General features: G+C 42.1%; 1 protein-coding gene across 2 annotated transcripts in view; it reads left to right on the top strand.

The window, feature by feature from the left end:
• ANKH (ANKH inorganic pyrophosphate transport regulator) overlaps positions 1-21,999 on the top strand; it is a 110,898-nt gene extending 88,899 nt beyond the window's left edge. Inside the window, exons 9-13 of one of the 2 annotated variants that reach the window (XR_008575836.1) lie at positions 8,489-8,618; positions 8,769-8,892; positions 9,473-9,572; positions 11,821-15,781; positions 17,234-21,999. Coding sequence is in view for 1 of the 2 variants with exons in the window: in XM_054816354.1 (XP_054672329.1) it covers positions 8,489-8,618; positions 8,769-8,892; positions 9,473-9,572; positions 11,821-11,937 (471 nt within the window). In the remaining variant the exon portion in view is untranslated. Of the gene's footprint in view, positions 1-8,488; positions 8,619-8,768; positions 8,893-9,472; positions 9,573-11,820 lie in introns of both variants that reach the window. The other variant, XM_054816354.1, reaches the window with a different exon arrangement.
• The last annotated feature ends 4,848 nt before the right edge of the window (positions 22,000-26,847 follow it).

Raw genomic sequence — 26,847 nt, 5'->3', positions numbered from 1 at the left:
ACAATCCCCAATCTCATTTCATCAAAGGCTTCATTACAGCCTCATTGTATTAAGGAGATTTCACAAGTTCTATCAAGGATATTCACATTTTCAAAACCAGAATTAAGTTTTTAAGATTAAATCCACATTCTTTTGACCTTACTGTCATACACTATATGGATGCCAAGGACAGCTTTTAGAAAAATACCACCCATCCAGTGGATGAGTTTGTTTTCACTGCTTTGATTTTGCCTGTCTCTGAACTCCCAGATTGGTTTTTTATCTTCAGGGTTCTGGCACAAAAATAACAATTGGAAAATGACATATTGGCAGACAATCGCTCAAGAAGTGTGTTCCCTTTTCAAGGTTAGATTTAGTTCCCACTTCAGTAAGGATTATTTCAGACACGAGTGGAAGCATTCCTGCCTGCTCTGGAAGATGCTGGACCACCAGAGGCTGACTTTATAAAATCCTCACGAGGGCCTTGTTCCATCCGTGGTACCGCACTGAGCCTTTGTCCCGGAACAAAGGATTTCTGTTTGCTCCAGCGAGGTGGAGACTGATGTCTCCTTCATGATTGTTCAGGTTTCACACAAAGGGTCTATTCTGCACGAGTGGCTGGAGTAAGCAGAAAGGCAAGGGTCAAATATTGCCACTGCGGCATGTTTCTGCGCAAACTCCGTAATCGCGATAGGAAGCAGCAAGGGCTGCAGAAAACTTAGAACAGTAGAAAATGGCTTAAGTTGTGAAGTCAACAATTTTCAGTAAGATCCTAGGAATCTGCCAGCTTTGTTTTATTCAAGCTTTTTAAAGTAAGGCTGTGCTGAGTAAAATATCCTGCTTTCTGTAAAAAATAATGCAGCATAATTCAACAGGGATATATAATGACCGTCTTAAACAATTTAGTGACCCAGCCCAGCCTGAAAAATACCACCTAAGTATTTTCAGCAGCAGCTGGGGGGAAAGCAGATGTGGCATTATGTTAATGCTATCAGAGAGTCAGTGTATTGTGCAGCTGCTGGACCTAGCTTTATTTCTGAAGAATGTCGTGCTTCGTCACTCTGAACTACAAGGAAAGCTGGGGAAGGCAGGGGGAGACTTAGATCTGTAGAAACCCATTATTTCAGGAGAAGATGTAAAGTTAGGGAGTTTTCCTGCAGGCAGGCTCTGGTTTCTTTTGCTCCCCCTGCTGCTTGACAAATTTTATGACAGCTGTTTTCAGCTTTACACCACCCTTTGCAGAACACAAAGTTCACAGAATTCTATACTGACTTGCGTGCGCCTGAGGGATAATTGCTGTAAGAGAATGTCCTTGTGATTCAAGTCATCAGCATTATGATAAACTGCTTTCAAATACGACTGCGGTCTGACATTTTACTGCACGCAGATCCAGGGTTTTTTGCTTCGTAGGATCACAGGATTGTTCAGGTTGGAAGGGCCTCGGGAGTTCATGAGGTCCAGCCTCTGGCTCAGAGCAGGGTCAGCTGTGAGGTCAGGGCAGCTTCCCCGGAGCTTTGGCCAGTCCGGTCTTGAAAACCTTACAATTCCCACACAAGAAAAGGACTGACTTTCTGCCAGCTTCAGAATTACAGAACATGTGAGCACATCATCATGATATATCCCAACAGAGTGTGGGAACCTTCAACACCTTCCTTTGGGCCGATCAAATTTATATTTTTTTTTGTTTGTTTGTCTTAAAAGCTGTATATCAAAAATTCAAAACTGCCAAAACGGGTGGCTGTGCAAAGACTGCTCTGACATGATTTACAGGAAAGACAGCATAGGATTCTGCAGGTCCATTCAGGTGCCAGGCTGTGGTATGCAGCAAGGCCTCCACATGATTGTTTATAGCAGTGTGCTTAAAAATAGAACCAAAAAACCAAAAAAACCAATCCTGTGTCTTTAAAGGCAGCAAGTTTTTCACTTGATTATTTTCATGTTAAACTCACATGTGATTTCCTGTCAACAGGGAATAATGTCTTTATGATAAAACCTAGACCTACTGAATTCTTAGTCCGCAATAAAACACAACATCCTTTATTTGTGTAAATTGATGAGTAGTTGGATCTCCTTCCTTCATAAGAGCCGTATTGAACATTTTCCATGTTGCTCAACTACTTGACAGACTGTATAGTGGAATGAGCACCTCAGGAGGTATTAGGAATTTGTATTCTGTTGCACAGTTATATTCAACATGGAAGCACACTCCAACTGTAGTCTGAAAAGGGTTGTGACTAATAACCATTCCTATAGTTTCAGTACTAGTACTTAATGGTTCAAAACCATTGTTACTTTTATTCTTCTTCATAAAAATACAGGAGTAGTGCAGGTTCCTTTAACATTAAGATGTTAGAGTAAGGTTTTGAGTGACAAGCCCCAGTAGTACACAGTCATTTAGACAACTAAATTTTCAAGGTCAATGAAAGTAGGGATTTGTAATAGTCATGAGAACAGCACTAACAAATTAAACATTTTTTTTCCCAACATCTTGCAAAATAGGTGTTGTACAGAGGAGTCAAATTCAGTTTTTCGCACTGATGCAGGTTAGAACAAGATATTCTTTTGTCTTACAAACATACCTGCAAGATTAGCTCATCTTGTAAGTGTGATACAAGCTCTGAAAGGGGACAGAATTATGGAAGCTCTGCTTATGTGAGAAAGAGGGAGGCCATGGAGATGTTTGGCACATCAGGACATTGGACCACATAAGACTCAGGCTACTTTTTGATTTGTTTATTGCACACTTCAAAAGGCAAAATCATATAACTTACGTTCTTCCATATTCATAGAAGTGATAAACTTAACTGATACTATCTCAAAGATCTGAGGTGCAGTTCAAAACTGGGATGTGTAATAAGGCGTAAAGTAGATTTCCTCTGCCCTCACTGGGCACCACATAGCATAAATGGGCATGGAGAGGTCATGAACAAGGCATGGGTTAAATTCGTTAATGTGCAATCCTCAGTACATACATAGAATAGTATTTTGAGGGTAAAACACCTCTCTTGGATGGCCATACTTCTGCAAATATAGCAAGTTCAACAAATGATAGAAAACATCTGCTGAGAGTTGTTTTGCAGGAGAAAAATATGAACTGCATTTCATCACAGAAGAACCTTTTACAAGTTAACGGTACCCTTCCTCATGGTAAAATCTGTTATTCCAGTCTCATTCCAGGCTGGCATATGTCTAACCCATTTTTAAAAACTTCCATTTTGGATTCCATAGCTTCTTTCTCAGGAACATAGAGCCATATCATGTCTTTGTCATCAGGCAGCGTTTCTTCTAACTGGAGACTGCACTGAAATCTAGAAGTGCTGTACTGTTGTTCATAGCTCACTGAGATGATACTCTTTTGTGCCTTATATTTATCAATGAATGTCCCAAAAGACAGGCAGCTTTCTACAAGTGCCTAAAAGCAAATCAGTCTAGCACCCTGCAGATTATTATACACATGACAATAGCCTTTGTTAGCATAATGTATTATAATGCATTATGTAGTGGGTCTCTGAGGTTTAGTAATCCCTGTCAGCAACCAGAATAAATGGAAATAGCTTCCAGGAGATGCAGAGCCTATGAAAAGACTGTTAGTTTTCAAGAACTACTAGCATTCAAACTCACACGTGCAGCATCTGAAACAAACTATCATGAATAGTCTTTTGCGACAATCATTTGTGAAAGTCAAATGCATGAAGTGTACTTAAGAAAAGACGTTAAAGAGAAGTTGGACTGAGCACCAGCAGTTTGGTACTTTCCAGGCCGAAACAAAGATTTGGTGCATTCTCTCAGGCTTGTCGACAGCAGAAGTTTTTGATGTGTAACCTTTTAACATGCCTAGGTACTGGATTTTCTAGCTGAGAATAGCAAGGTTCCACATGAAAGTACGCCCACCTAGTTATGGAGAGTGTCTAAGCCACAAGCGAGAGGGTATTTTTCACTTTTTTAATGCACAACTGGATTGCAAAAAAATTAAATCATTGATATTAGATATTTTGTATGCACAGCATAATGCTGCATGGGATGAAGGTGCACCACAGTTGCTGAACTCCTGAAGCTGTAACTGCCAGCAGCTCAGACCACGCAGTTGGGAAAGGGCATCTCTTACTCTGCCCTTGCCCTGCTCTTTGTGCCCTTCCCTGAGCAACCACCAGTTGCCTTTAGCAGGGGGGTGGTACTGGTCTAGCTGGAGCTTTGGTCTGATCTAGTACAGCTGTACGGGTTTTCTTATACCACTGTAAATTATTGACATATTTAATAAAGTCCTTCATATTTTACTACTGTAGATCAGTTGAAGACACATTACCCAATAGCACAGCCCTTCAGCTGAGTTCAAATGATTAAAACACGTCCAGAAATGCTTAGGCTACTGTTGTTTACACGGAGATAACACCACCAAAATAAATACTACTGTCATTACTCAGGCCTGCAGATTCTCTGTAGTGTTCCACTCTGCTGTTCATATCTTAATTTTTTCCTGTATTTGTAAAGCACTCATCAATGCTCAGTTGAAGTTCTGTTTAAATGATCAAAGGCTGTAACAAAACTTTCCTTTAATATCATGCTGTACTCATACCATATGACAACAGAAAATCAAATCAACTCTGTTGCTAGAATTCCACGAGCAAAATCCTTACCCCCAGAGCATTAAAAATTCCCACTCCCAAAGCATTAAAATGCTTCAGCCTCAGCAGAGTTGCCAAGTACGATATTCATTGCTGTACATAGCCATTGCAGCCAACTGCAATTGCAACCTGAAGCTGCAGTGCCATTATACGCGCGTGTTGCTAGCCTCTGCAGAAGCTTTTACTGTTTCATTTTCACCTCTTGATTAGATTACATGAAGGTATAACTGTAACCCTACCCAAGCCTATTTATTCTATTTTTAACCTTGCCAACACACACAGAAGGACGTATGGGGGAGGGGAAAACAAACTTTCTTTTAACTAAAGGAAAGATAGGAGTTATACTATAGGTAAATCTGTTTCCTAAAATCTTTCCTAAGTAGATCCCATCTCTAACTGTGTGGGCCACGCTCCCTGTTACACTGGACTACTTGCATCATTTAATCTGTTACCATCTTCTCCACTCCCCTTTCTGATCAGTCTTCACCCTGTACCAAGGTAATCGCAAACATCATAGAGACCACTCAGCATCACAAAAACTCCCTAAGACTTCATCCTATTTTCAGTATACCTCATCTGTAATAGAATCGATAGGCAAGATACCTTCCCGCTTTTGCAGGGTTAGTGTTTTCCTGAAGTAGAGCCTGTTTTTTTCTACCACATTTTGAACTTGTCTTTGAAATAACATGGAAGCTTCCTGAGTTGCAAGAGCTCTAAAAGTTAAATTGCAGAGGGCTTGCGTGATGTAAAGTGTTAATTTCTTTTCCTGCAGCTTGTCCCCTGTGGGCAATGAGAATATCATCTGCTCATAAAATGACAGAGAGGAATCTCTGCAAAATGAAACTAGTTATCAATATTGCGACCAAAAGATGGAAACATGCTGAGACAGAAATAGAAGGTCCTTCTGCTGCCAGGCCTCACCTCCTCAAACTGCTTGTTCTTGAGCTTAGCAGTCACTGCTGCCTTTACCCACCAGCTGCTATATAAGAAGTGCTCTTTGAAGCCATTTTTCAGCACTGACTCGCTGCGGATCAGGGGAGCGGGGAGCACTGCAGCTTGCGACAGCTGAGGAGGAATGACTGCATACCACCTGGGTATAAGTCATTACCCCTGATTTGCAAACTGACCTTCCTCCTGTAGGAGCTGCATGGAGATTGAGTCTGTTCTTATTAAGGCCAGAAACAAAGTTTAACTTCAAAGAGAACAGGATTGAAAACAATACTTTTGGTCACTTATGTCTAACCATGTTAGAACACTCTTTCAGGCGGCTGTTGAGGAAGGAAAGCTGCTGTATTTGCCTTTTGCTAGCGGTGGGCAGACTGCTGTTAGCATAAATGTATGGAATCTTGCAGCAGGATATACTATACTGCTTAGCAGGATGCTAATGGCATTGTGCAGTACAAGCAGTGTAAAGGTCTTTGCTTTCATGAAAACAGCAAATTATCATTGAAGAGTGGACATCTTTGCATCTTATTTTGTCTATTGGACTTTGAAGAACGATTTGACAACATATGCTCTACATGGTTGCTTCAGAGGTCATTTGCAGTAAGACTACAAATAACTGCCGTCTGCGTAATGACATCAGTGACAATGAAAGAATTTTCTTTGTCACTGTACAGTTACTTTTAAATTACTGGATTCTCAACCACACAACCTCCTCTGCTCTGGATTGTCCCCTCTGCTTCATTTGTACCCTGTACTTGTAGTTTGTCAGGGAGAGAAGTGCTGGCTAAAGCAGAAAAAATTTCATGCTCAGTTCATTTGTCTTCTGCTCTTACCTTCCTCCACTTAACTATTCTCTGTATAGATGATGGAGATATACCACAAGACAGCATCAAATTAGTCAAGCAAAACATTCAATTGTAAAAAAAAAAAAAAAAGTAGTGGTTCCTACCCTAAGAAGTGGGGAAGAAAACTGAGGATGAGCTTTTTTGGAGGAAGGTGAAATGATTTGTTCACCACTCCGTCTGTCAGAACATGAGACCTCCCACGAGCCACTCGGTCGCTGACTTTGGGAAACTTCCGCGGTCTGGGTACTCGTAGGCTAAACAGAAAGGACAATCTGTGGCACACAACCAAAGAATGAGAGTGAAATCCCAGCTGCCTTGCAGGTGGTAGGACTTCGAAGACTAGCTTTAACAGCCCTCTTGAACATGTAGGGATGTGACAACTGGATAATAAGAGAAGAGCTAGATACTATGACGCTAACTCGTAGGCTAAATTATAAGAGAGTGGTTATAGAGTCTTACAGAGCCATCAGATTGTACAGCCAGCATGCATAATTTACTTGGTACACTGGTTTGTCACCTGACAGAGGAGTGCCAGAGCATTTAAGGTTCCACGTTTTTGCCCTGTTCAGTCAGCTTGCTTCATTAACATCTGCTTTACAGGAAAAAAATCACTTTTTGATTTGCAAAACCAAATTAAATAACAAAGTAGTTATACTTGAAAGGACGTCAGGTACCCCTTCTTAAAGAAAAAGTCCTCTAAAGGCTGTCAGCACCCTTCTTCGGCGAGTGCCTTGAACCTGATCTGGACCCACCAGCTGCTAAGAGCCCCCTCAGCCCAGCCTGAAGTCTTGCCTCAGGACTGAACAGAGAATTAAACAGCATGTACTACCACTGTACCATTCGTTGTGGGCTTTTTGTGGAAGTTTTCCATTCATGTATGGACGCTATTTAAAATAACAAGACCTGGCAGATTTGTGGCCTGAAGGCACCAGGTCTGCAGGACTATGCTGAACACCTCTGCCTTGGTATCAGGCGTATTACATACTAACAGTACTAGTATCAGCAGCATCTTTAAACCCCTAATCTTAGGTTTAGGTCAGATCTCTGGGTCTTGGAGTACTTCAGATCTTTAGTTACTATAACATTTGATAATCTGTTTAGGAATATAGGTGTCTTAACAAGGAAAGTACTGTAAAAATCGAGTTCTTACTGGTTTTGTAGCAATTAGACCATTCAAGTACAACCATTTGCAGGCACCGTAAAAATTCTTTCTGTATGCATCAGTCTTGGTATGTGCAGGGCCTGAAGAGTAGGAGTTGCTTCTGAAGTCAACATGCTTCTCTTACGTACACTTGTGTACTCTGTGTATTTGAATGCAAGCTGAGTATAAATATGCTCTGTACACTAGAGTCTTACTGCATTTAAGTATTTGAAAATATCTTTCAATTGTTGCAAAAACATTGCTTTGAATACATTTCTCAAAGTAAAGGAAAATAATTCTGACTATGAATTTTGCTGATGATTGTTTCTTTTCCCGTATTTTTTAACTGTTTTCCACTCTTTATTGAGAACAATAAAGTTGGATGTGACTTTTGGAGCGCTCAGCATCCTCAACTTAAGTTAAAGACAAGTATTGTTGATGGTTGGGCTGGCTCTCTGAAGAATCTTTTCAAAGCTTCCCTCCAATTTCTTCTTGGTCACAGTCAGATTGAACCATAACATTTGAATTGGTGGAATCCAAGTCCAGCAAAGAAATATTCTGTTAGGTTTGCATGCGTGCGATATTTTTTTTTTTATGACTGCTTCATAAACTGTTGAGTCAGGACTATTGCTTAACACATAAGTTTTGTTATTTTCTTTCCTCAGTCTATGTGCAAAGAAGCAGAAACATAGGAGAATAGTTAAATAGTGATTAAATTTAGTCATAAAATATGCCTGTCTTAGTGATGATTGAAACCTTAATTGTTGCATACTACAGATCCCTGAATAGTGCAGAAAAGCAAACTTATTTTTATTACTTTGTATCCATCTTCATCCTTCATTTAATACCAAAAATACCCATCAGCACAGTAAACAAATCTTTTGGACCAGGAGGTTCTATCGTTTGTTGTGCTTCCCTTCTGAATTATAAACATTTTTTAATTTTGTTCTTCCTAGCTCTGTTTTGTGATGTTTTGGACGCCAAACGTGTCAGAGAAGATTTTAGTTGACATAATTGGAGTAGACTTCGCTTTTGCAGAGCTGTGTGTTGTTCCTTTGCGCATCTTCTCCTTCTTTCCAGTCCCAGGTAAAAAAAAAAAAAAAAAAAAAAAATGGCCATGGTTATTTCTGAACAGTACTCTCTGCATGAAAAAGCTTCATATGAAGTGACTGACTTTTTTTACTACTCTTGCCTCCCTTTCTCCCCATCCCCTCCCCTTCCCCTGTTTATGAACAGTGACTGTCAGAGCGCACTTGACTGGTTGGCTGATGACTCTAAAGAAGACATTTGTGTTGGCACCCAGCTCAGTGCTGCGGATTATCGTCCTCATCGCTAGTCTCATTGTGCTGCCTTACTTGGGGTAAATCCTTCTCTCCACAAAGCTGATGGGTTTGCTTTCCTCTTCATTCCCATTTCCTGTCACTTGATAGCTGAATTTGCATATCTCAGAACATTTTCCCCAAATACTAACTGTAATATAAAGCCTAAATAGTGTCAGTATCTGGAAAAGAAACATTTACAAATTCACAATTGTGACTTTGCTCTAGGCAGGCGTGATAATGATGATCCTTTTGAAAAAATACACAAATGCCAGAGAGGCAAAAACATGCCCTAAGGGGAATTTATTTCCATTCTGTTAAGAAAACTAAGGGAAAAATACCTTGTTTGTAAGTTAAATAATCTATTCTACAGCACTCTGTGTAAGACTTTAAATTCTTAGTCCATAATTTGACTGAGAATGTGTTTCTTTTACTAAACAGTGAAGCCATTAAGAAATAAAAGAAGTCCTTTAAAATACCAGTTATTCTCTCTGGCAGTCTATTATGTCTTTGAAGGAAATATTTCTAGCAAGAGATTGATTCTATATGCCAGTGGAAATAAAATTATGAATCATGCATTCTCACACAACCATGACTACTTTCTTTTTATGCTGCCCACAGAGTTCATGGAGCCACTCTTGGAGTAGGATCCCTTCTAGCTGGTTTTGTAGGAGAATCCACCATGGTTGCAATAGCAGCTTGTTATGTCTATCGGAAACAGGTAAGAATTAGGCTCTGCAGGATCTGGTGAAAGCAGTTGATGAATATAGTTGATGAATAGATGATTTTAGTTCAGATTGAAAGTACACTTTTGAAATGTAACTCCTCAGCATCTCCACTTACTGAATTTAGTTTGCTTCCCCATGCAATCTCAAGAGTGTGCAACTTGGGAATTCTTTGGGTTGAAATAAAACCAAAAGGTGCCATCTAACTGCTAGTGGGCATTCAGCCCATGGCACCCGCTGGTCTGAAGTAAACTCTTGGTCCTCAAAACATGTGTAACATGGGTATCACGTCCTTATCACCACCCGTTTTGCACTGTAAATCTGCTACTACAGTACAACATCATAGCTTCTTTATGTAGACATAGGAACTACTCATCCAAACTTATTACATGGACATGTGTATGTGTTTGTATATATATGTATGTATACTTTTATTTCTTTATAAAAGCAGCTCTGCTGAAAATGGACAAAAAGTACAGTTGCTTTTTTTTTTTTCCATCTAAAGAAGTGTCTTAAAACAAGATACACTCCTGCAGCAGTAGACGATAAGAGCTTACAAATACTTCAACAGGCGAGGATTTCTCATAGGCATACTTTGACATATTTCACACACTACAGTCCTGCGTGTACAGAGTAATAGCAGTACATGGATTTCAAAGGATATTCCGCTAAATGAAGTCAAACATAGGATAAATATTGGCTTGATGACTGGGTACATCACAGTACCTGTGTGTTGTGCCCTTCCAGTTAAGTGCCCAAGTCACTGTGTAGGGCACCAGGCCCAACTCCAAGCAGAAGCATCGCAGTGCGTACATCATTGCATGGTGCAGAAGGACTCTGTGGATGGGAGCAGAAAATATAATCTATGCATTTACTTTTATCTTTCTAATTAGACTTCTTACTGAAGGCCAGACAAAGATGCCCACCACTTCTATTTTTAGCAAAAAAAAATGCAGAACATGGAATATTTGAAAGCCTTATGTTGGAACAAACTAAACCCAGTTTTGATATATATTAGCAGTGCGGGCCATGGCAGTACACCAAAGCATACAAGGTTCATAAGACAATACAAGACCTTGATCTCTGTCATGATTAGTCTGTCATGTTTTTCTTGAGCACCAAAGAGTAAAACCTGTAGATACTGGAATGGCTGTTCTTGGCCTGTGGTTTCACAACACAGTTTGGACTAACCTCCTCGTCACTTGTTTGTCACAGTAGTAGCTCATAGAGTGTTTCTGGCCAGGGACATGGTGCTTAATTTTTTGCAGTGATGAGTGCAGGTAGTAGTGCCAACCTAATTTATTCCCTTACCAGAATTAGTATGTAGCTGACAGCATCATCTCAATGACCAGTGTGACAATGGCAGAGCCCACCGGTAGCTGTATACACCAACTTGTTTTCACCGACAGCGGTAATAAGTGGGCGACATTTGAGAGCTGCAAATCAAGTGTTGTGTAGACAACTCTGAAATTTCAAAGCTCTGATATGCCCAACTCAGCTGAATCAATAATACCTGTGGGGGATTTTTTGTCAGCTGTACAAGTGTTTTCTGTAAAACTAGTCAGCCTGCTGAGAAATGGATAATAAGGAACAGATGCTTCAACTTGTTTTGTAGTGGGGCTGAATGCTTCTTAGCTTTACTAATCCAGGACATCCTGGATGAATCATAGGACTCTTGAATGCCCTCCTGCTCCTGCTGGCCAAAAATACTCTTAATATTACTTGGCCCTAGTGGGGTGGGGGATCATAGTGGATCAGCAATACCAAGAAATGCCAGAATGCTTACATCTTGTAAAATTCCTGAAGTTTGATATTTGAGAAAGTCGGTTGCTACCTCTCCCTCTCCCCATAGAGCAGCTTATCTTCTCTCATATTTTGTTTGCTTTTCTGTTGTTTTTTTTTTTTTTAAATAAAGTCTGTGATGTAAAACATTCCAGATGCTCTCTTCCCTCCAGTCATGCTGAAGCCTGTTTTGGATGTTGCTTAGCATAAGAAATGCCTCTATTATTGCATTTATGTTAGAAAGGAGAAAGCTGAGCCCCAGGAAGGTTATGGAAACCTTCTAAGTTAAGACAACTTATTAGTGACAAGCCGTGAATATGACACAAATATTCTAGCTCTTAATAATGTACTAAAAAAACCCCCACCATTATTTGCACCTCGCTTCTCCCAGTGCCCAAAGTTTGTAGGACTGTGTTCACGCACAACTTACTGATGGGTGTCTGAATACTTGTTTCAATCTAGAAGAAGAAGCGGAATGAGAATGAAACAGCTACAGAAGGTGAAGACTCTGCAATGACCGACATGCCTCACACAGAGGAAATGACAGACATCGTAGAAATGAGAGAAGAGAATGAATAATAAATGGGATGCAATTGTTCTCTGCAGGGACGATTGGAGTGACACTTCAGCATCTTGTCGTCTCTCATACTTTTTTGTTTGTTCGTTTTTATTTTTGTAATAAAGAGGCCTTGATTTAAAAGGTTTCAGATAAATTCTCTAGCATACTGAGTATGCTCTCGCTGATGAGGGACCTAAAAAGAGGTCTTTGCTTTTTTTTTTTTTTCCTCAATTGAATTTGTTTTCTCACTCCATGCAAACATAAAAGATACAATTGCATCACTGTAGAGTCTTCCTTACTTATGCATCCACCTTCTCTGGACAATCTGCATTTGTCAACCAAAGCCCTGCTCTCTGTGCACGTGTGTGTGTGTGTGGGCGTTTGTGTGGGTGCATGCACTTGCACGCTCACACACGCACACGCACGTGTGCCACTGGCTCAATGCTACTGCCATAATCCTACTCCCTCCCCTCTTTCCTTTTCCTTCCTTTTCTTTATGAGAAATGTAAAGGAAAAGAAGTTTGGAATACAGAGCTTTATTTTACTTGCTTGAAAATGACTTTGCTACATAAACTAATATACTATGGTGAACTATATCCTTTTGTTTGGCCTCATCACTAGAGCTTATACTGCACAGGGTACAAGACAGGCAGGAACGTGTAAGTCTCCGCATTCAAAGTGGAGAAAAACAAGTTCCTCTCTCATGTTAAAAGTTTGTGGATGTGTATATACACACACAGGTACATAAACAGAGACGTACATATATATATTTATATATATGTATGCATACAATAAATAAAATACACATGGGACAAGAACTCTATTTAGCTTTCATTCCAAGAGAAATGTAGTAATCTTTTGAAAAATGTAAACATTTAATTCAGAATTTTCTTGAATCGTTAAGCCCCACCTTACATGTAATTTTCTTTAGAAAAAAAAAAAAACCCAAACATGCACTTTCCTCTTGTGAAGAGGGTGATGGCAACTGATAGACTTTGACTGTATTTGAATTAAAAAAAAAATAAATATTGACAAGCTTTACCAAAGTTCTTGTCCACTGATTTAACTTTAATTTTTAAAGGTTGATTTGCTCTACATACCTATTTCTGGTGCCTATATATTTAAAAAAAAAGAATCAGATAATGTGCTGGATACCATGGTATATCGCATTACTACATCAAGCTCCATGAAATTTTTTATGTAGAGATGTATACACACACACACACACACGTATGTTTTGCTATAATATATTTACCTATGCAGCAGATCAAAATCCGTATGGTGAAGCTCAAGTACTGATGGTCCTCCAAGTCATTAATTAGGGACCTTGGTCATACGTTAGTTCTCAAAGCAAGAGTTGGGTGGAAGCAGGGAGCTGCTCACATCAGGCAGCAGCCAGTGGTGTACTCTGCTGCGTGGTTGTGGTTGAAGTGGGCCTTAAGTAACAGAGCGTCAGGTCGGGCGGGTGACTTGCATCGGGTGGAAACGAAGCCGATATAAGAGGTGACCAAACCAGAGAGGGTTTGGGTGCCACCACCGATGATGGCTGCAGTAGCAGCTTCTGTTTCTGTGCTCCTCTGTGTTTGGCTGTGGGGTGGCGTTCGTTACCAGTTTGTAGTAGCTTGGGTACTTTCAGATTTAAGCATGCCAGAGTCTGGAAACCGTTACCCTCCATGCTATATTCATAAATCAGTTAATTTAAGCCTTATTTAGTAAAAGTATATTTTTCTAAGTTGTGGAAATGATTATTTAATTGTGGATGAATTCCGTTTCTAGATTTATTTGCCAGGTAGTCCCAGCACTCAGAGAACTGATCAAAACTAAACATTACTTTAAATGTTATATCAATATATGTGTATGTAGACATACACATGTGTATAAATATATATATATTGTATATTATGTACATTTATTTTAAGCTACAATACATTTCCTATTTTTCCAAGTTCAGCTAAAAATGTCTCTAAAAAACTAAAGAGTTGGCTAGTAACCAGTTATGGCCATCATGAAAGGCATTGTATCAATGAACTTTACATTTTGTTGTAAACATTTGTACCAATTTGTTACATGTGCAAATGCAATAAGACAAAAATGTGGAAATTATGGTGTTCAGTGACAGATTTGCAAAATCAGTTCATGGTTAATGAGCAGTGACACTGGGAGGGTAAGACTAAATCCAGTAACCACGCATTTTTGGTGCCACCACAAGGTTGTTCTCCTTGTTTCTGACCATAGTTTAAAAAAAAAAAATTAAAAAAACCCTCAAACAAATAAACTTTGTGCAGTATGTAGACTGTACACATTCATGAATACAGACTCTCAAACAGTCATATGTATATAATGTGTGTATAGACTGTTGCAGATCACAGTGGCCATTTAAGGTCTCTATTCATGTGGGTTTTGCTTTCTCCAGTGCATTTGTATCCAAGATCACAAGATGCAGTTTTTCAGGAACTGTAGAGATAAAGCAAGGAAGTATTTTAATATAGTAATTCTTTTGGTACATGATTAAAATTCAAAGGGCAGTATTTTTGAAGAATTTTGAACATTACCAGTGTAGGTTTCAAGGTAATAATTGCACCAAAACCTAAAAATTTGAAAATAAATGAAACACTGAAGCTTTTGCTTTAGATAGAAGATTAAAAATATCAAAAACTGAATTAATGTTGATACAGAACTAAACTAATAGTCCTGTAAAAGATACATTTTCAGTTGTGTGGGTAATACATAATAGTCCTTTACTTTGCAAGATGCCAAATGAGCGCAGGAGCGGTGGGATTTGGGCAAGGATTCAAGCAGTGACATAATGACGCGTGCCTCGCATCTATTTCTGTGTCCAGCGGGTCGCGTATTTCTTTACATCGCTCTGCCAGAGTAACAAAACGTGCTGGTGTTTCTGCGGGGAGCGGGTCCGAACCAGCCCCTCGTGCCGGCCCGGGTACTGGCTGCGGGGGCAGGCAGGGCGCTCAGCGGGACGGTGCCTGCCCAGGGACCCCCCCGGCCCCCGCAGCCGCGGGCTCTGCTGCTGGGTAGTGCTGTCAGGAGCTTCAGTGACCACCTGAAACCCCACTGCTCCGGTTCCTGGTCGCTGCCGAATTGAGCTGGGCCAGTGAGGCAGCCGGTCTGGCGGGTTACAGGCCGGGAGCGGGCAGCCATCCTGTGCGGCTGAAGCCCCAGTCAGAGCATTACTGGTCCCTGTGTCTCAGTCAGGCAGATGCTGGTGCACGCCCTGTCCTGCACCTCTTCCTTCCCAAAAGGGCTTTCCTGAGTTCTAATAAAATGGCTCAGCTGCCTCTTCTGTGTTACTGCTTATGAAATTGCTGCCTATCTCTGCGATAAACACTTTACAAGAGAAACTCGTTCAGTTTCTGCTTCGGAGAGCCAGAGTGCAGTCATCTCAGTGAATTCACGTGGAGGTTTGGCCTTTCCAGACTTTCTTGAGAATTACTGAATTACACAATTGAAGTTACAATAAAAAGAGGAACAAAGTTGATCTGCACCCTGCATCTTAAATTTCAGACTATGGGAGAACAGCTCACACAGTGGGAAATAAGAGCAGAACACCGATAAGCAGTGGATTAATGTTCCTTGGCTTTTAATACGTACGTAAAATTGTGTTGACTTGTCTTGAGTTTTCCTTTTGCAGACTTAACAGGAAACACTGGTGTATTTTTTCCCCTCACTGCCCTAAGCAGTGGACTCGATGGAAGAGGCTCTGCGTTTCCCAGCCAGTGCTTTTGGGTGCAGCGGCAGGTTCCCAGGCGTGGGGCAGCCCAGCTCCCCGTCCCCCCTGCACAGCCGTTCCAGGCAGCAGCGCTCAGTTGCCTGCTTGTTAGATAGAGACACCCTGAGTGACAGGATTGGGTGAGTAACAGAGAAGTCTTTTGTTTTCTACTCATTTTGCTGCTAAATATTTCCTTTGGGGGGGAGAGATTTATATCTGGCTCTTGGTCCGTGTTTTGCCGAATCTGCAGCCAGAGAAGGACCAGACGGAGATGGAGGGCGAGCTGATGAATGCAGCCGATTCAGGGCAGGCCACGACGCGTGAACAGAAACCTTTTGAAGGCGAGATCGCCTTCTTTTGTGGGATGGCGCCTCGCGCTTAAAAAGGAGGGAGAAAGGATGCTTTCAGGCCCGGGTGCTCCTAGTCGCCGGGCATAGTTGTGCGTTGGACTGCAAGGTGGCAACGGGGACGGGGCGTCCTGCAGCTCCGGCGTCCCAGCCCCGCCGACGCCGTCCTCGGCCTAATGCAGGACGGCGCAGGGGATGGGATGGCGAGGCGGCAGTATCAGCTCTGTCTCTCACTGGGATTTTGTGGTTGTGATGTGATCCGTGCAGATTTGAGTGCAGCTGGGTGTTACCTGAGCATGGTTGCAGTAGCCACTGGTGTATTGGAAAGCCACGCATATGTTTATGTATATGCATATGGGTATGTATAGGAGAGTGTTACGCAGTCAGTTTTATTATGGCCTGTATATAGTTGATTGGAACAAAGATTCAAGCCTAATCATGATCTTAATGTGGGACTAATACTAAGCCATTTAAAAAAAATTACAATTTAAAGCTACGTAAAAAAGTAAATAAAAGACCCTTTCAGCAGACCTTATACCAAAAAGCTAAAGCATGCTTTAGATCAGTAAGCTGGAATGGAGGAGAAAGGGGAAATGTTGAAAAGCTTATGGGTCTTGTATATCCAGCCTAAAGACAACAGCATGGCATGGAGACGAGTGAAACTGAGAGCAGAACACACCAGCGCTGTGGCTGCTGCCATTTCCCTTTCAGCTGCCCTGGAAAGTGAAGAATGAGGAGCAATGTGTCCATAAGACACCACTTCCAAATATTTTGGTTTCTGAGTGAAGGACCCATCAGAGAGAGTACTATGAAACATCTTAGAAGATTATTTGCCCAGAGAAGTTGTGGCTGCCCGCCCCCCCCCCCCCCGGAAGTGTTCAAGGCCAGGTCGGATGAGGCTTTGGGCAACCTGGTCTGGTGGAGGGTGTCCCTGCCCATGGCAGGGGGGTTGGAACTAGATGGTCTTGGTGGTCCCTTCCAACCCAAACCATTCTATGATTCTATGATTATTCAAGCAGAAATAAACTGGCATGCGGGTTTTATAACATGCCAAGAGGAAGCACTACATAGCTTGCTGTTTCTGAGTAACTGGCAGGGCTGCATTGAGGAAATGTCACATAAACATTACTTAAACACAAGACAAAATTAGCACAATTTTGGTATCAACTTGGCATTTCCCAAATACCAACTTAACCATAAAATGTTAGGATTCCCTTCACTCATTCATGTTTACTTTTTTACTAGAATGCAAGTGCAGAATACCGTATTTTTTGAAGGGCGCAAGCTCCCGCGGAGGGGGACCTGCAGTGCAGAGCAGACTGTGGTGGCTCTTTGCAGAGCCTCGGCAGCAAGAGGAGCTCCAAATTTATTCTGCGCCCTGCAACACACTGTATTCAGTTGCAGCCTGACAGCGTCATGAACCGAGGCAGAATTGTTGGCTTAGCAGCAAGCCCGGTCCAAGCATGGTCCCGACCTGCAGCAGCACTGTGGAGCAGCGGGAGGATGCGGGGCGCAGCGGGAGCCCTGGCTCTCCGCTCCGGTTTGGGCAGCTCCAAAGCGTAGATTTGCTTTGGAGAGCCAAGTTCAATTGTTGGTACGTAGATGCACTCCTCAGCAAAACTGTTGCCAGACTTCTGAGTAATTGGCACCTTCTGAACAAAAAGGCCAAAGACAAAATACGGGGGCAGAGAGATGGAGCTTTAAGCTCGGCTTGGAGCGCACACACACAGAAGGGCATTCTGGCTGCAGCTTGTGCAAGTTAACTGTACGGTTAGAGAGTGAGCTTCAGTCTCAGCACTTCATAATCAAGATATCCACTCTATCTCAGTAAAACAGAAGAATTGTGGTATATTTTTAGGTGCTCTTTTGTCTTTGTAACCCAGAGGGGAAAGTTTTCCTTAGTATTACCAAGCCTTGTCACTGCTCAAATCAATTTATTAGTTTTACCCCATCGTTGTTTTCTGTCGTTCCTAAGTCAGTGTCTTCAGACGTTTCCTTATTTTCTTCTGAAGGCTCCTGCTAGGCTGATTTTGTCTGTTGGCATTTTGAGAAGGAAAATGTAACCATCATGCTGACTGAATGTCAAGTAATGCTGTGATTAAAAAGTAGCTTACAACAAAACTCTTCTTTGACGGACTGTTTTTTACTTTTCATTTGCTAAGCTGAAAAGGAGACCGAAGAAGTAGAAGGAATTGGGGGGTGTCTTTATTTAAAATCAAGAATTAAAAGAATTAATTCAAGTTCATTACTTAACTCCAGCCACTTTGTGACTTTCTAATGATCCGTAAGACCGTGACCCAAACTTTTCCAGCAAAGTTAGCACTGCAGCGCAGAATAGTTTGAAACACTGGGAAACACAAGACTTCATATATTTCACAACTAAATATATAGCTTAACGAGATGGAGAGCCTGCTCAACAGGGGCAATCCATTAAGTTTAAAATTCAGCTGGACGTGAGCAGCCTGATCCAATGTCTAAGGTGGCCCTGCTTTGAGCAGGGAGGGCGAGATAAGATGACTGCCTGTGGACCCCTTGTGACCTAAATTGTTCTCTGATTCAATCAGGAACCTAGAGAGGTTCCTTCGTGTTAAGGGACTTGAGACAGCTTGCCTTTTTTAGGCTTTCAGTTCAGGGTTGAGAGACAGTGCCTACTAGGGCACTACAATGTAGCTATCTAAGCAAAAATCTGAGCCGCACAGATTATTTTGCTGATGACAAAACTTCCAGATTGCAGAGCCAGCTGTAAAGTGCCCTCCCACCCTCTGGGAGCCCACAAGGAGGGCAAAGCAAAAATAAGCTATTGTATCTGCAGATGAAATATTTGAGTACTGTACCGCATTTTTTCAATTAACTCTCTAAGCAAAAATGCCTGAAACCATCAAGCAGTTGCATCTATTACCTGAGTCCTCCCATCTCTCATGTGCATCATTCAGCATTTAAAAAAAAAGCTACCCTTTCCGATAGCTTCCCTTTGTAATCAAGGTAATGCAAAATAAATACTTACATTTACATAATAAAACAGCTTGGCATATCTACAAATGAGAGCATATAAATCCCGTCTTAGGAAAAGATGCATTTTAAAATTGGAACAACGGCTTTATCCGTAATTCAGCAAACACACAACAGAAAAGCAAAGAAAAAAATGCAGAACTGGAAAAAAAAATTGCAAATGCATTCACTTTTAATGAGAATACTGCCTGGGTGGAAAGTAAAGTGTATGTACAGATGCAGAAGACAGCAGAGCCTGGAACCAACATGCACTGCTCAACTTTGTAGTTTGCTCTCCAAAGCAGCATTAACATAACTCTGCTTTTGTGTCCTAGTACAATAAATGAAAAATCCTTTGTAAGCTATAATGAAACAATTGGAAGGCTACAGGCAACAAGTTTACTGGATACTTGGATCAACTGATTTTATCCACAGAGTTTGCAAGCACAACAAAATTGCAAAAGCAAAACTTCCAAAAAAGTTGAAGGTCCATACCTATTTTTGGAGCTGACACACCCTTACTTATTACCATCAACAAACTTTTTAAAATAAATCTAATCGCTCTTTGAATAACGTAGTTCAAAGTGCACTTCACTTACTTTAGGTTTAATAAAAATCTACCTGCAGTATCTTGTATATTTTTAAAAAGCAAACGCACAAGATGTGAAATTCAACCTGTGTTTTTAAACTGGGCAGAAACCCCCACCACCATCATAAAGGCAATCAAGCTTAGATCATGTCAGCTTTTGATTTTTTCAGAACATTGCTGTCACTGCTCCGTTATTTTAGATCAGCTTTTGGTGTCGCTGCCTCTGCCTTTCTTTCCTGAGGCCAGGAGCCTATGGAGGGTTTGTGGTAAGAGACACAGGCATGGCTGGAGGACCCCAGCGCTCGTCTGCTGAGAGGCAGGATGGCTTCAGGTGGGAGGCACGGAGCTCCTTCAGCCAGATGCGGCTTGATGGCTCGTCACTCCACTGCTGCGCGGGAGCTGGCGGCAGTGGTCCTCCCCAGGGCTGGCTGGTTGGAGGAGGAGAAAAAGAAATAGACGTTCCCCATTGTTGCTGGTGGGGTTGAAGTTGGGATTGCAGGTGGTGTCAGAGCCCCCTACGCTGCTTGTGTTATTTGTTCTGTGACACTGGCAGAGTGTGTTACTACCACAGGCCACAGAAATCCAAACTGGAGACCAAGGACTCGACTCTGCATGGTGGAATGGCTGAAATGTGTTTAATGGTGTTTGGGCAGTGCGGCATTCCCAAGCTTTGAGAAAGCCTTGCTTCATCTATAGCGGACAGAAAGCTTCTGGGAGTGCCTGAGGAGATGCACACGAGTGTCAAGTGAGTGTGTATGTGGAGAGAGAGGGTGAGATGGCTGCAAATGAATGAGTTGAAGTGTGTTTTGCAGGCACCCCACACTGCATTACTCTGCAAGGACCATACTGGTGGGCAGAGAGAACCATAGTCCCTTCATTTATCAGCTTTAGTGAAAGGTTCAAAGGCCTTTAAAGGTTATCAGGCAGCATCACTAGGTACTAGATAAAACCAAAATTTATAGTGGTAGGAGCACAAGAGACTGCAAACTTTGCCATGCCTTTTGCAATGGAGAAAGAAGCAACCTTCTCACATCCTGCTCTCCATCTTCACATACATGAGCAGGGGAAGCCACAAGGTCACTCTAGAAAGAAACTGAAAAAATTGAGCAAAAACTAAAGGTCAGAGCAGAAGACAAGGACTATTTTGTCTTCACAGCAGGAAATCATCATGGGGGAGAGCCAAATTTTATGGAAGACCCCCCCCCTAGAAACTCTCTCGGAGAGGATGCAGTTTCTGAAAAGAAGTTCAATGCAGTGTTGATCGCATTGTGTGAGGTCAGACTGCACCATTTGTAGAGTAATACTGCAAGGATAGCAGGTTCTCCAATCTCAGAGAGGTGCTATAAGGATAAAATTCACTAATGCTGGTGAAAGATGCTTGGATACTACAGGGAACAGCACCACAGAAATGCCTAAAAATACTGAATTCATATTTGCATGTTCTAATTGTGCCTTTGGGTTCTCTAAAATTGACTTGTTCTTAGTTTCATGGAAATACTTTAAAAATTGGGAGCAGGGAGTAGTGTCTGGAAGCAGCATCCTAAAAAAGGGCAGCACAAAGTCTGAGGAGTCTTGCTTGGGCAAGAGGGGAAAGGATGCTTGGGGGCCTCGTCTTTTCCCCACCTGACGCCCTGACCATGGAGTATTCTGCAGGACAATGGCTTGTTCTGTTCTCAGCAGGCTTACAACACCGAAAGAGGCAAGGGCAGTAGCTGGCCACATTTCAGGGCATGCTGCAGTGACACTGGGATTAAGGTCAATTCTCTAAACACCTTTCTGTAGAGAAAAAGCCTCATTTTTTCGGTTCATTTGTGTAATTTGAAGGTAAATCTGAGAACTAGGCAAATGCATATTTGACCTGAGAGGTATCACTTGTTTTTCATTTCTTTCAGAATATCTTTCAGTAGCAGATTCAGATTCTTTCCTTCAGGATAAAGCTGTCTTTATGCAAAGCAGTGTGCCTAATAGCCATCCACGACTACTTAAACAAGTCAATTTTGCAAGGACTGTAGGTGTCAAGCCAGAGCACCGTTTGGGACTACAGTACAGGGATCCTAGATTTTAAATGAAATGTTACCTCACGCATCATTTTCTGTCATACTTGTAGTATTCCAGTTGATTTTTCTTAAAATATATGTTGCTTTCTGTAAGTTGGACACATGCTAAAGCTACGGGTTTGGTTTTTTTAATGACCATTTTGCTTTGCTTTAAACATGTGGGTTTTCTTTAAACTCTAAAGAAACCAATGAAGGTTAAAACTTTGTACATTTTTAAACGACTGCTAAGGTCAAAAGTATAAAAATACATGTTGCATTAAAATTGAGTGCTGTTTATGTATTTAACAGAGATGTATGTTTTTGCATTGTTAAAAAGAATGATCTATGCTTTCTTTGGGGGGAGGAGAGGGATCTGTGCTCCAATATTGTCCAATAGCTTTCATATTCCAATTGCTTTAAGTAAAGTTCTGACACTTTGCATATGATTCATGATTCTGATTGCTTCTGTTTTATTAATTCTGATAATCTGACATGGTCTAAAGTGCTCTTCTCATTTGGAACAAGCAAAATATACCTCCTGGTAAGACATTAATCCAACACGCAAATTGTTTTTGAATTATGAGCATGATACTGCCAACCACAAGGTCTTGACTTGAAGTTAATGAAATCCAAGGGTACCCATAAAATGATGCAAGACGAGCTCTTTATTTCTACAAAGCCTCCAAGTGTTGTTGATATGGAAATACCATGGTGAGAGTACTTTTTCTACACCAAATCTAAAACTTTTATCATTCCTGTTAAATAGACACTTAGTACTTAATAGGAGAGCATTATTCTCGTCAGCCCAGGGCAAACTCAAATGTCATGAGAAGATGCTTCATCCATCCATCCATCTGGCAAGCCACCAAAGCTGTTCTTATGAAGCTGTGAAAACATTCCTTAACCAAAAAATGTGTAGTGTTTGATTTTGAACAACGTGTCCCTTGATGGGGCTGGGAACAGCAGCTCTGTTTCTCCTGGCCCTTGGTGCGGGGCAGCGCAGGGGGCCTTTGGAGACCCCTGAACTGGCCGCGGCTCTTGCCACGTCCAGCTCCCCCTTCCCGCTCTCCAGCCACCGACTGCTGTCCCCACGGCTGGAGAAAGGATTCACTCATGGCTGGTCACGTTCCTGCCTGAGACCAGGAATGCCGAGCGGGGCCAAGAATGTAATTAGGGCATCTAAATCAGCAGATGATAACTCCCTTAGCTGCTCACAGGCACACACTCGTTAGCTGCTGGCATCCGCCGCTGCCTTCCCATGGCCACTTGCAAAGAGCGTGGCCTGACCTTGTCCAGCTCTCCCTGCTGAGAGCACTGGCCTGGCAGTGGGCTGTGATAAAAAAAAAAAAAAAAAAAAAGGGGGGGTTCAGAAAAAGATACTGCCTTTGTGCCTGCCGGTCCTCTGCAGCCGCCCATGAGGGCAGGGGCAAGTGAGCCAACATCCCCAGGGCTTGGAAGACTAGAGCCCGTTGGAAAACAGGTATGAGGGTTATGCCACACGCTTCGTTTTGAGCAGATTGAGCAGGGCCAAAAAGTCTAACCAGTGTTACATGCAGTGAGTTCGACTTCCTCAAACTATGCTTTCTCTTTCAGGGACCACGTAGACTTTAAACGCTCTCCCTAAGCAAGAAGGGGTCAGATTGTAAGCAGGTAAAAAGTAAGACATGCAGTATGATGGCAAATAGCATTATTCACCTTCCTTGCTTGCAGTCTTGAAAGTCTCCTCTCCCTCCCTCCCTCCTCCTCTCCCATCAGCAGGCTCTCCTCTGACTGTTCCTCCACCAGTAATGAGGATAATTAGCTCTTCCCTTGATGGAGTATACTGAAATATAATCCAGTTTATTGCCCCAAAGGACACACATAGACCTCAGATGAGAGAGTCCTCAACCACAGACAGAAACCCTCCCGCTTGCAGACGGTACGGTACAGTATTTGCTTTTGTGTCTGATAATCAGTGGTAAAGGGGGGAGGAAGGGGTGGGAGAACAGGGCTCTGCTAGAGGGCTATAGCGGATGCGCTGCTGGAGGAAGATCTGCTCTGCGCCAAGGAACGGAAGAGGACTCGTTACCACAGACAGGTGAAAAAATCCTGAAATAACAGAGGTACGGCACAAAGACAGCAAAAGCATCGCCGTCACCTTTTGGCTGGGCTTGTCTGAAAAAGCACTTCTGAGCAAGGTGTCAGACGACCACGGCGAGAGCTCTCCCAGTCCCTGCGACACGGCAGAGAGCCCTGCAGGGAGGAATACTGAAGCCGAGGAGTGGCTGCTGAGGATGATATTACCCAGAAGAACATCAAGCAGTAATTAACTCTCTACACAGGCTGTTCTGTAGCTGTGAAAAAGCAAGCCCCCTTCCTCTAGGTGACTTAAGAAGTGCAGCATCTTTCCGTGTCTCATGAGCAGAGGAGCATTTTCCCAGCGTCTGGAGCCAGTGCTCCCAAACCTACAGTCAAAAGGGACTGCTCCGTGCCGAGCCCACCTACCACGAGCGGGCAGTTTATTCACACATCACCCAGTGCAGCATTTATTTGAAGAACCAGGTGTTTCGGTGGCAAGCCCCATCAACGACAATATAGGCCCTGCAGTGCAACAGGACCACCTTCACAACCGCAGCTCTTACACCTTTTTTCCTAGTTCCGCAAAGGAAATTTCACACCATTATTTCCTTTGACTTTTCCGTGAGCATAGACCTCTGCTGCTGTTTTCCATCTTCTCGCTGGGAAGGCGGACACGTTGGAATGGAGCATCCATGTGGTGGGGTGATGGGGGGATGTAGTAACACCTGGACATTTCATCCGGGTGTTTTACAAACCAAGTGGTTATGGAAGCCATCACAGATTTGCTTTAAACAACCCTGAGCATTGCTCCAGCTTGTTTTTTAAAATAATGTTTCCAATCACCTACTACCTTTAAAGAGGCCCTCAGTTATTTTAGTTAATTAAAAGAGGTTTTTTGTTTGCAGCATGGTTTGATGAGAAAAAACCCAGCACATCTGAGTAAGGAGGGCTCTGCAGAGGGCTCATCAGTAAATGAACACCATGAAACCACTTAAGAGTCTAAAAGTGACATTAATATTAGATACTAAAAGCTAGTAGATAAGCATTGCATGCCAGCCCCCTGTGGTAATTCCTGCAGGAGGCCAGTGATGCTCCAGCTGGGTGTTTTCTGGGGACTTTCTTCGGGGACTTGGATGGAACATGAGTCTGAGACACACAGCAGGAGACAGCATGGCCTGTCACTGTGCAAGTGCTATTTAATGCAAGGGAAATAAACTGTTAACTCCCTGAAGTTTGGGGTTTTTCTTGTTTTAGTTGTAAAAATCCCCTTCCCTCTTTTCAACCCTATTAGCCAAGGAGCTTGATGATGACCCCAAAGAAGAAATTTTATTATTGTTTTTTCTGCCCCCCTCAACAATATAAAATCAAAAGACAAGCTCAGGTGAGGGAACATAAACTGCAGTTAACTCCTGCTTGCCAGCTTGCTGAAAGGAACACAGTCCTCCAAAATGTAAGTACTCTCGATGCAGTCGGTTACACCCTGGCACAGAAGCCGAGCTTTGGCAGCAGGAGGTGAACCTGCCTAGAAGTGGCAGGAAACAGGCTCTCACCCAAGCGCGCGCTTTCAGCTCTGCAGAACCACTCTTTCAGCAAAATACCCAGGTCTTCTGCTGTAAAACAAAGGCCGAAATGTTACACAATACTTTAAAAAAAAAAAAAAAATCCACCTGAAGAAGGGGGCTCTAGAAAGAGTTGGAGTCTCGTAGCCCATAAACCTGCCATCTGTACATCTTCCTTGCTCAATATATTATATATATATGCGCTAAAAAAAAAAAAAATCTTATGATGCAGAAAACATTCAGAAACATGAAGAGAGTAGCAATCCAGCAAGTGCTCACCTCTAAAGACATAACCTCTTATAGTTACTTCCATTAGTGTATGGATGCAGTGGTTCACACTGAACACATTCCTCTCAGCTAGAAATAATTTCTGTCATCTCAGTGGTTCAGGAACAACAGTATAGGCAGTAACAGAGAATTATTATCATGTTTATTCTGTTTTTCTAAGTACTTCAAATCTTTACAAAACATCTATGGCTAGAACTATTTTTTGGCCCTATATAATAAAGATAGTAAAAATAAAATATGCTCTGCGCACCTGCAAATGTGGTTGGAAACTAATAGATTTATATATTTTTAAAGTTATTTGATTTGCTCCTGGACCATTTGAGAATCCAGCCTCACCATCTCTCAGCATACGTTACTGTTGATGCTTTATAGCCTTGTGTTTGTGTAAAGAGAGTGGGCTATCCTAGAAACACTGCTCAGAATCACACAGCACGGCTCAGCTAAGCTTCTGTTTCTTACAGGAATTATGCTGGCTGTGAAGACTCAAATGTGTCAATACATCAGCTGAAGGTTTGGATGAATACATAAACAAAACCAGATACTTCAGAAACCAAAGAGAGGGCTTGCTACAGATTTTGACCCCTACTAGCAGATTCTTATTCAAGATATTAACTTGATGAACTACTTGATATTCAAAAAGATTAATAAATTAAATAAAAGTTCTCAAGTCTCTTGCCACTGCATTTCACAGCGTTCCACACATCTTCAGAATCTCTTTCATCTACCTATGCACTATTAATTTTTAACTAATATATGCCTTCACACGAGTCTATAAAGGTAACTGATGCTGCTAAACCGTGATCCTTTGAGACCGCTAGATCAGAAGGAAAAGAATCTTGGCCAGACTATATTTACTGAGTATGACTGGCATTTATGTATCGTAAACGCGTGTTGCGTTTGCTGGAGTTCCAAGGTGAAGTGACGAGTTGGCCGATCCCCTCGCTGTGCCTTGGGAAGGAAGGTCTCCAAGTGCCACCCGCTGGGAAGCGGGTGAGCCCGGGTTGTCCCGCCGTGCTCTCCCCTCGCCTGCAGTGGCACCTGCTGGCAAACGCCCGCTCCTGGTCCCCGGGTCGGGGCTCCGCATCGGGCGAGCATCGACTCCTGGGCTCCTCTGCAAAGCCACCGAAACACCAGGGGTACGTACTGGGGTCAGCTGTAGACTAGAAGGGAATATTTCCAGTAAATGGTCTTTGCAACACAAGACGACTGTTTGAGAAGGGCAATACTAGTTTCATAATTATTATAGCAGCTTTTTTCTTTTTTTTCTTTTTTTTTCTTTTTTCTTTTTTTTTTTTTTTAATAAAAGATGGATGGGTGCACAACAGATTTAACAAGGACAAT

This window comes from Grus americana, chromosome 2, assembly GCF_028858705.1.
Source record: "Grus americana isolate bGruAme1 chromosome 2, bGruAme1.mat, whole genome shotgun sequence".
NCBI lineage: Eukaryota > Metazoa > Chordata > Aves > Gruiformes > Gruidae > Grus > Grus americana.
Note: the sequence above shows the minus strand (reverse complement) of the source record. Positions and strands in the feature narration are given on the sequence as shown.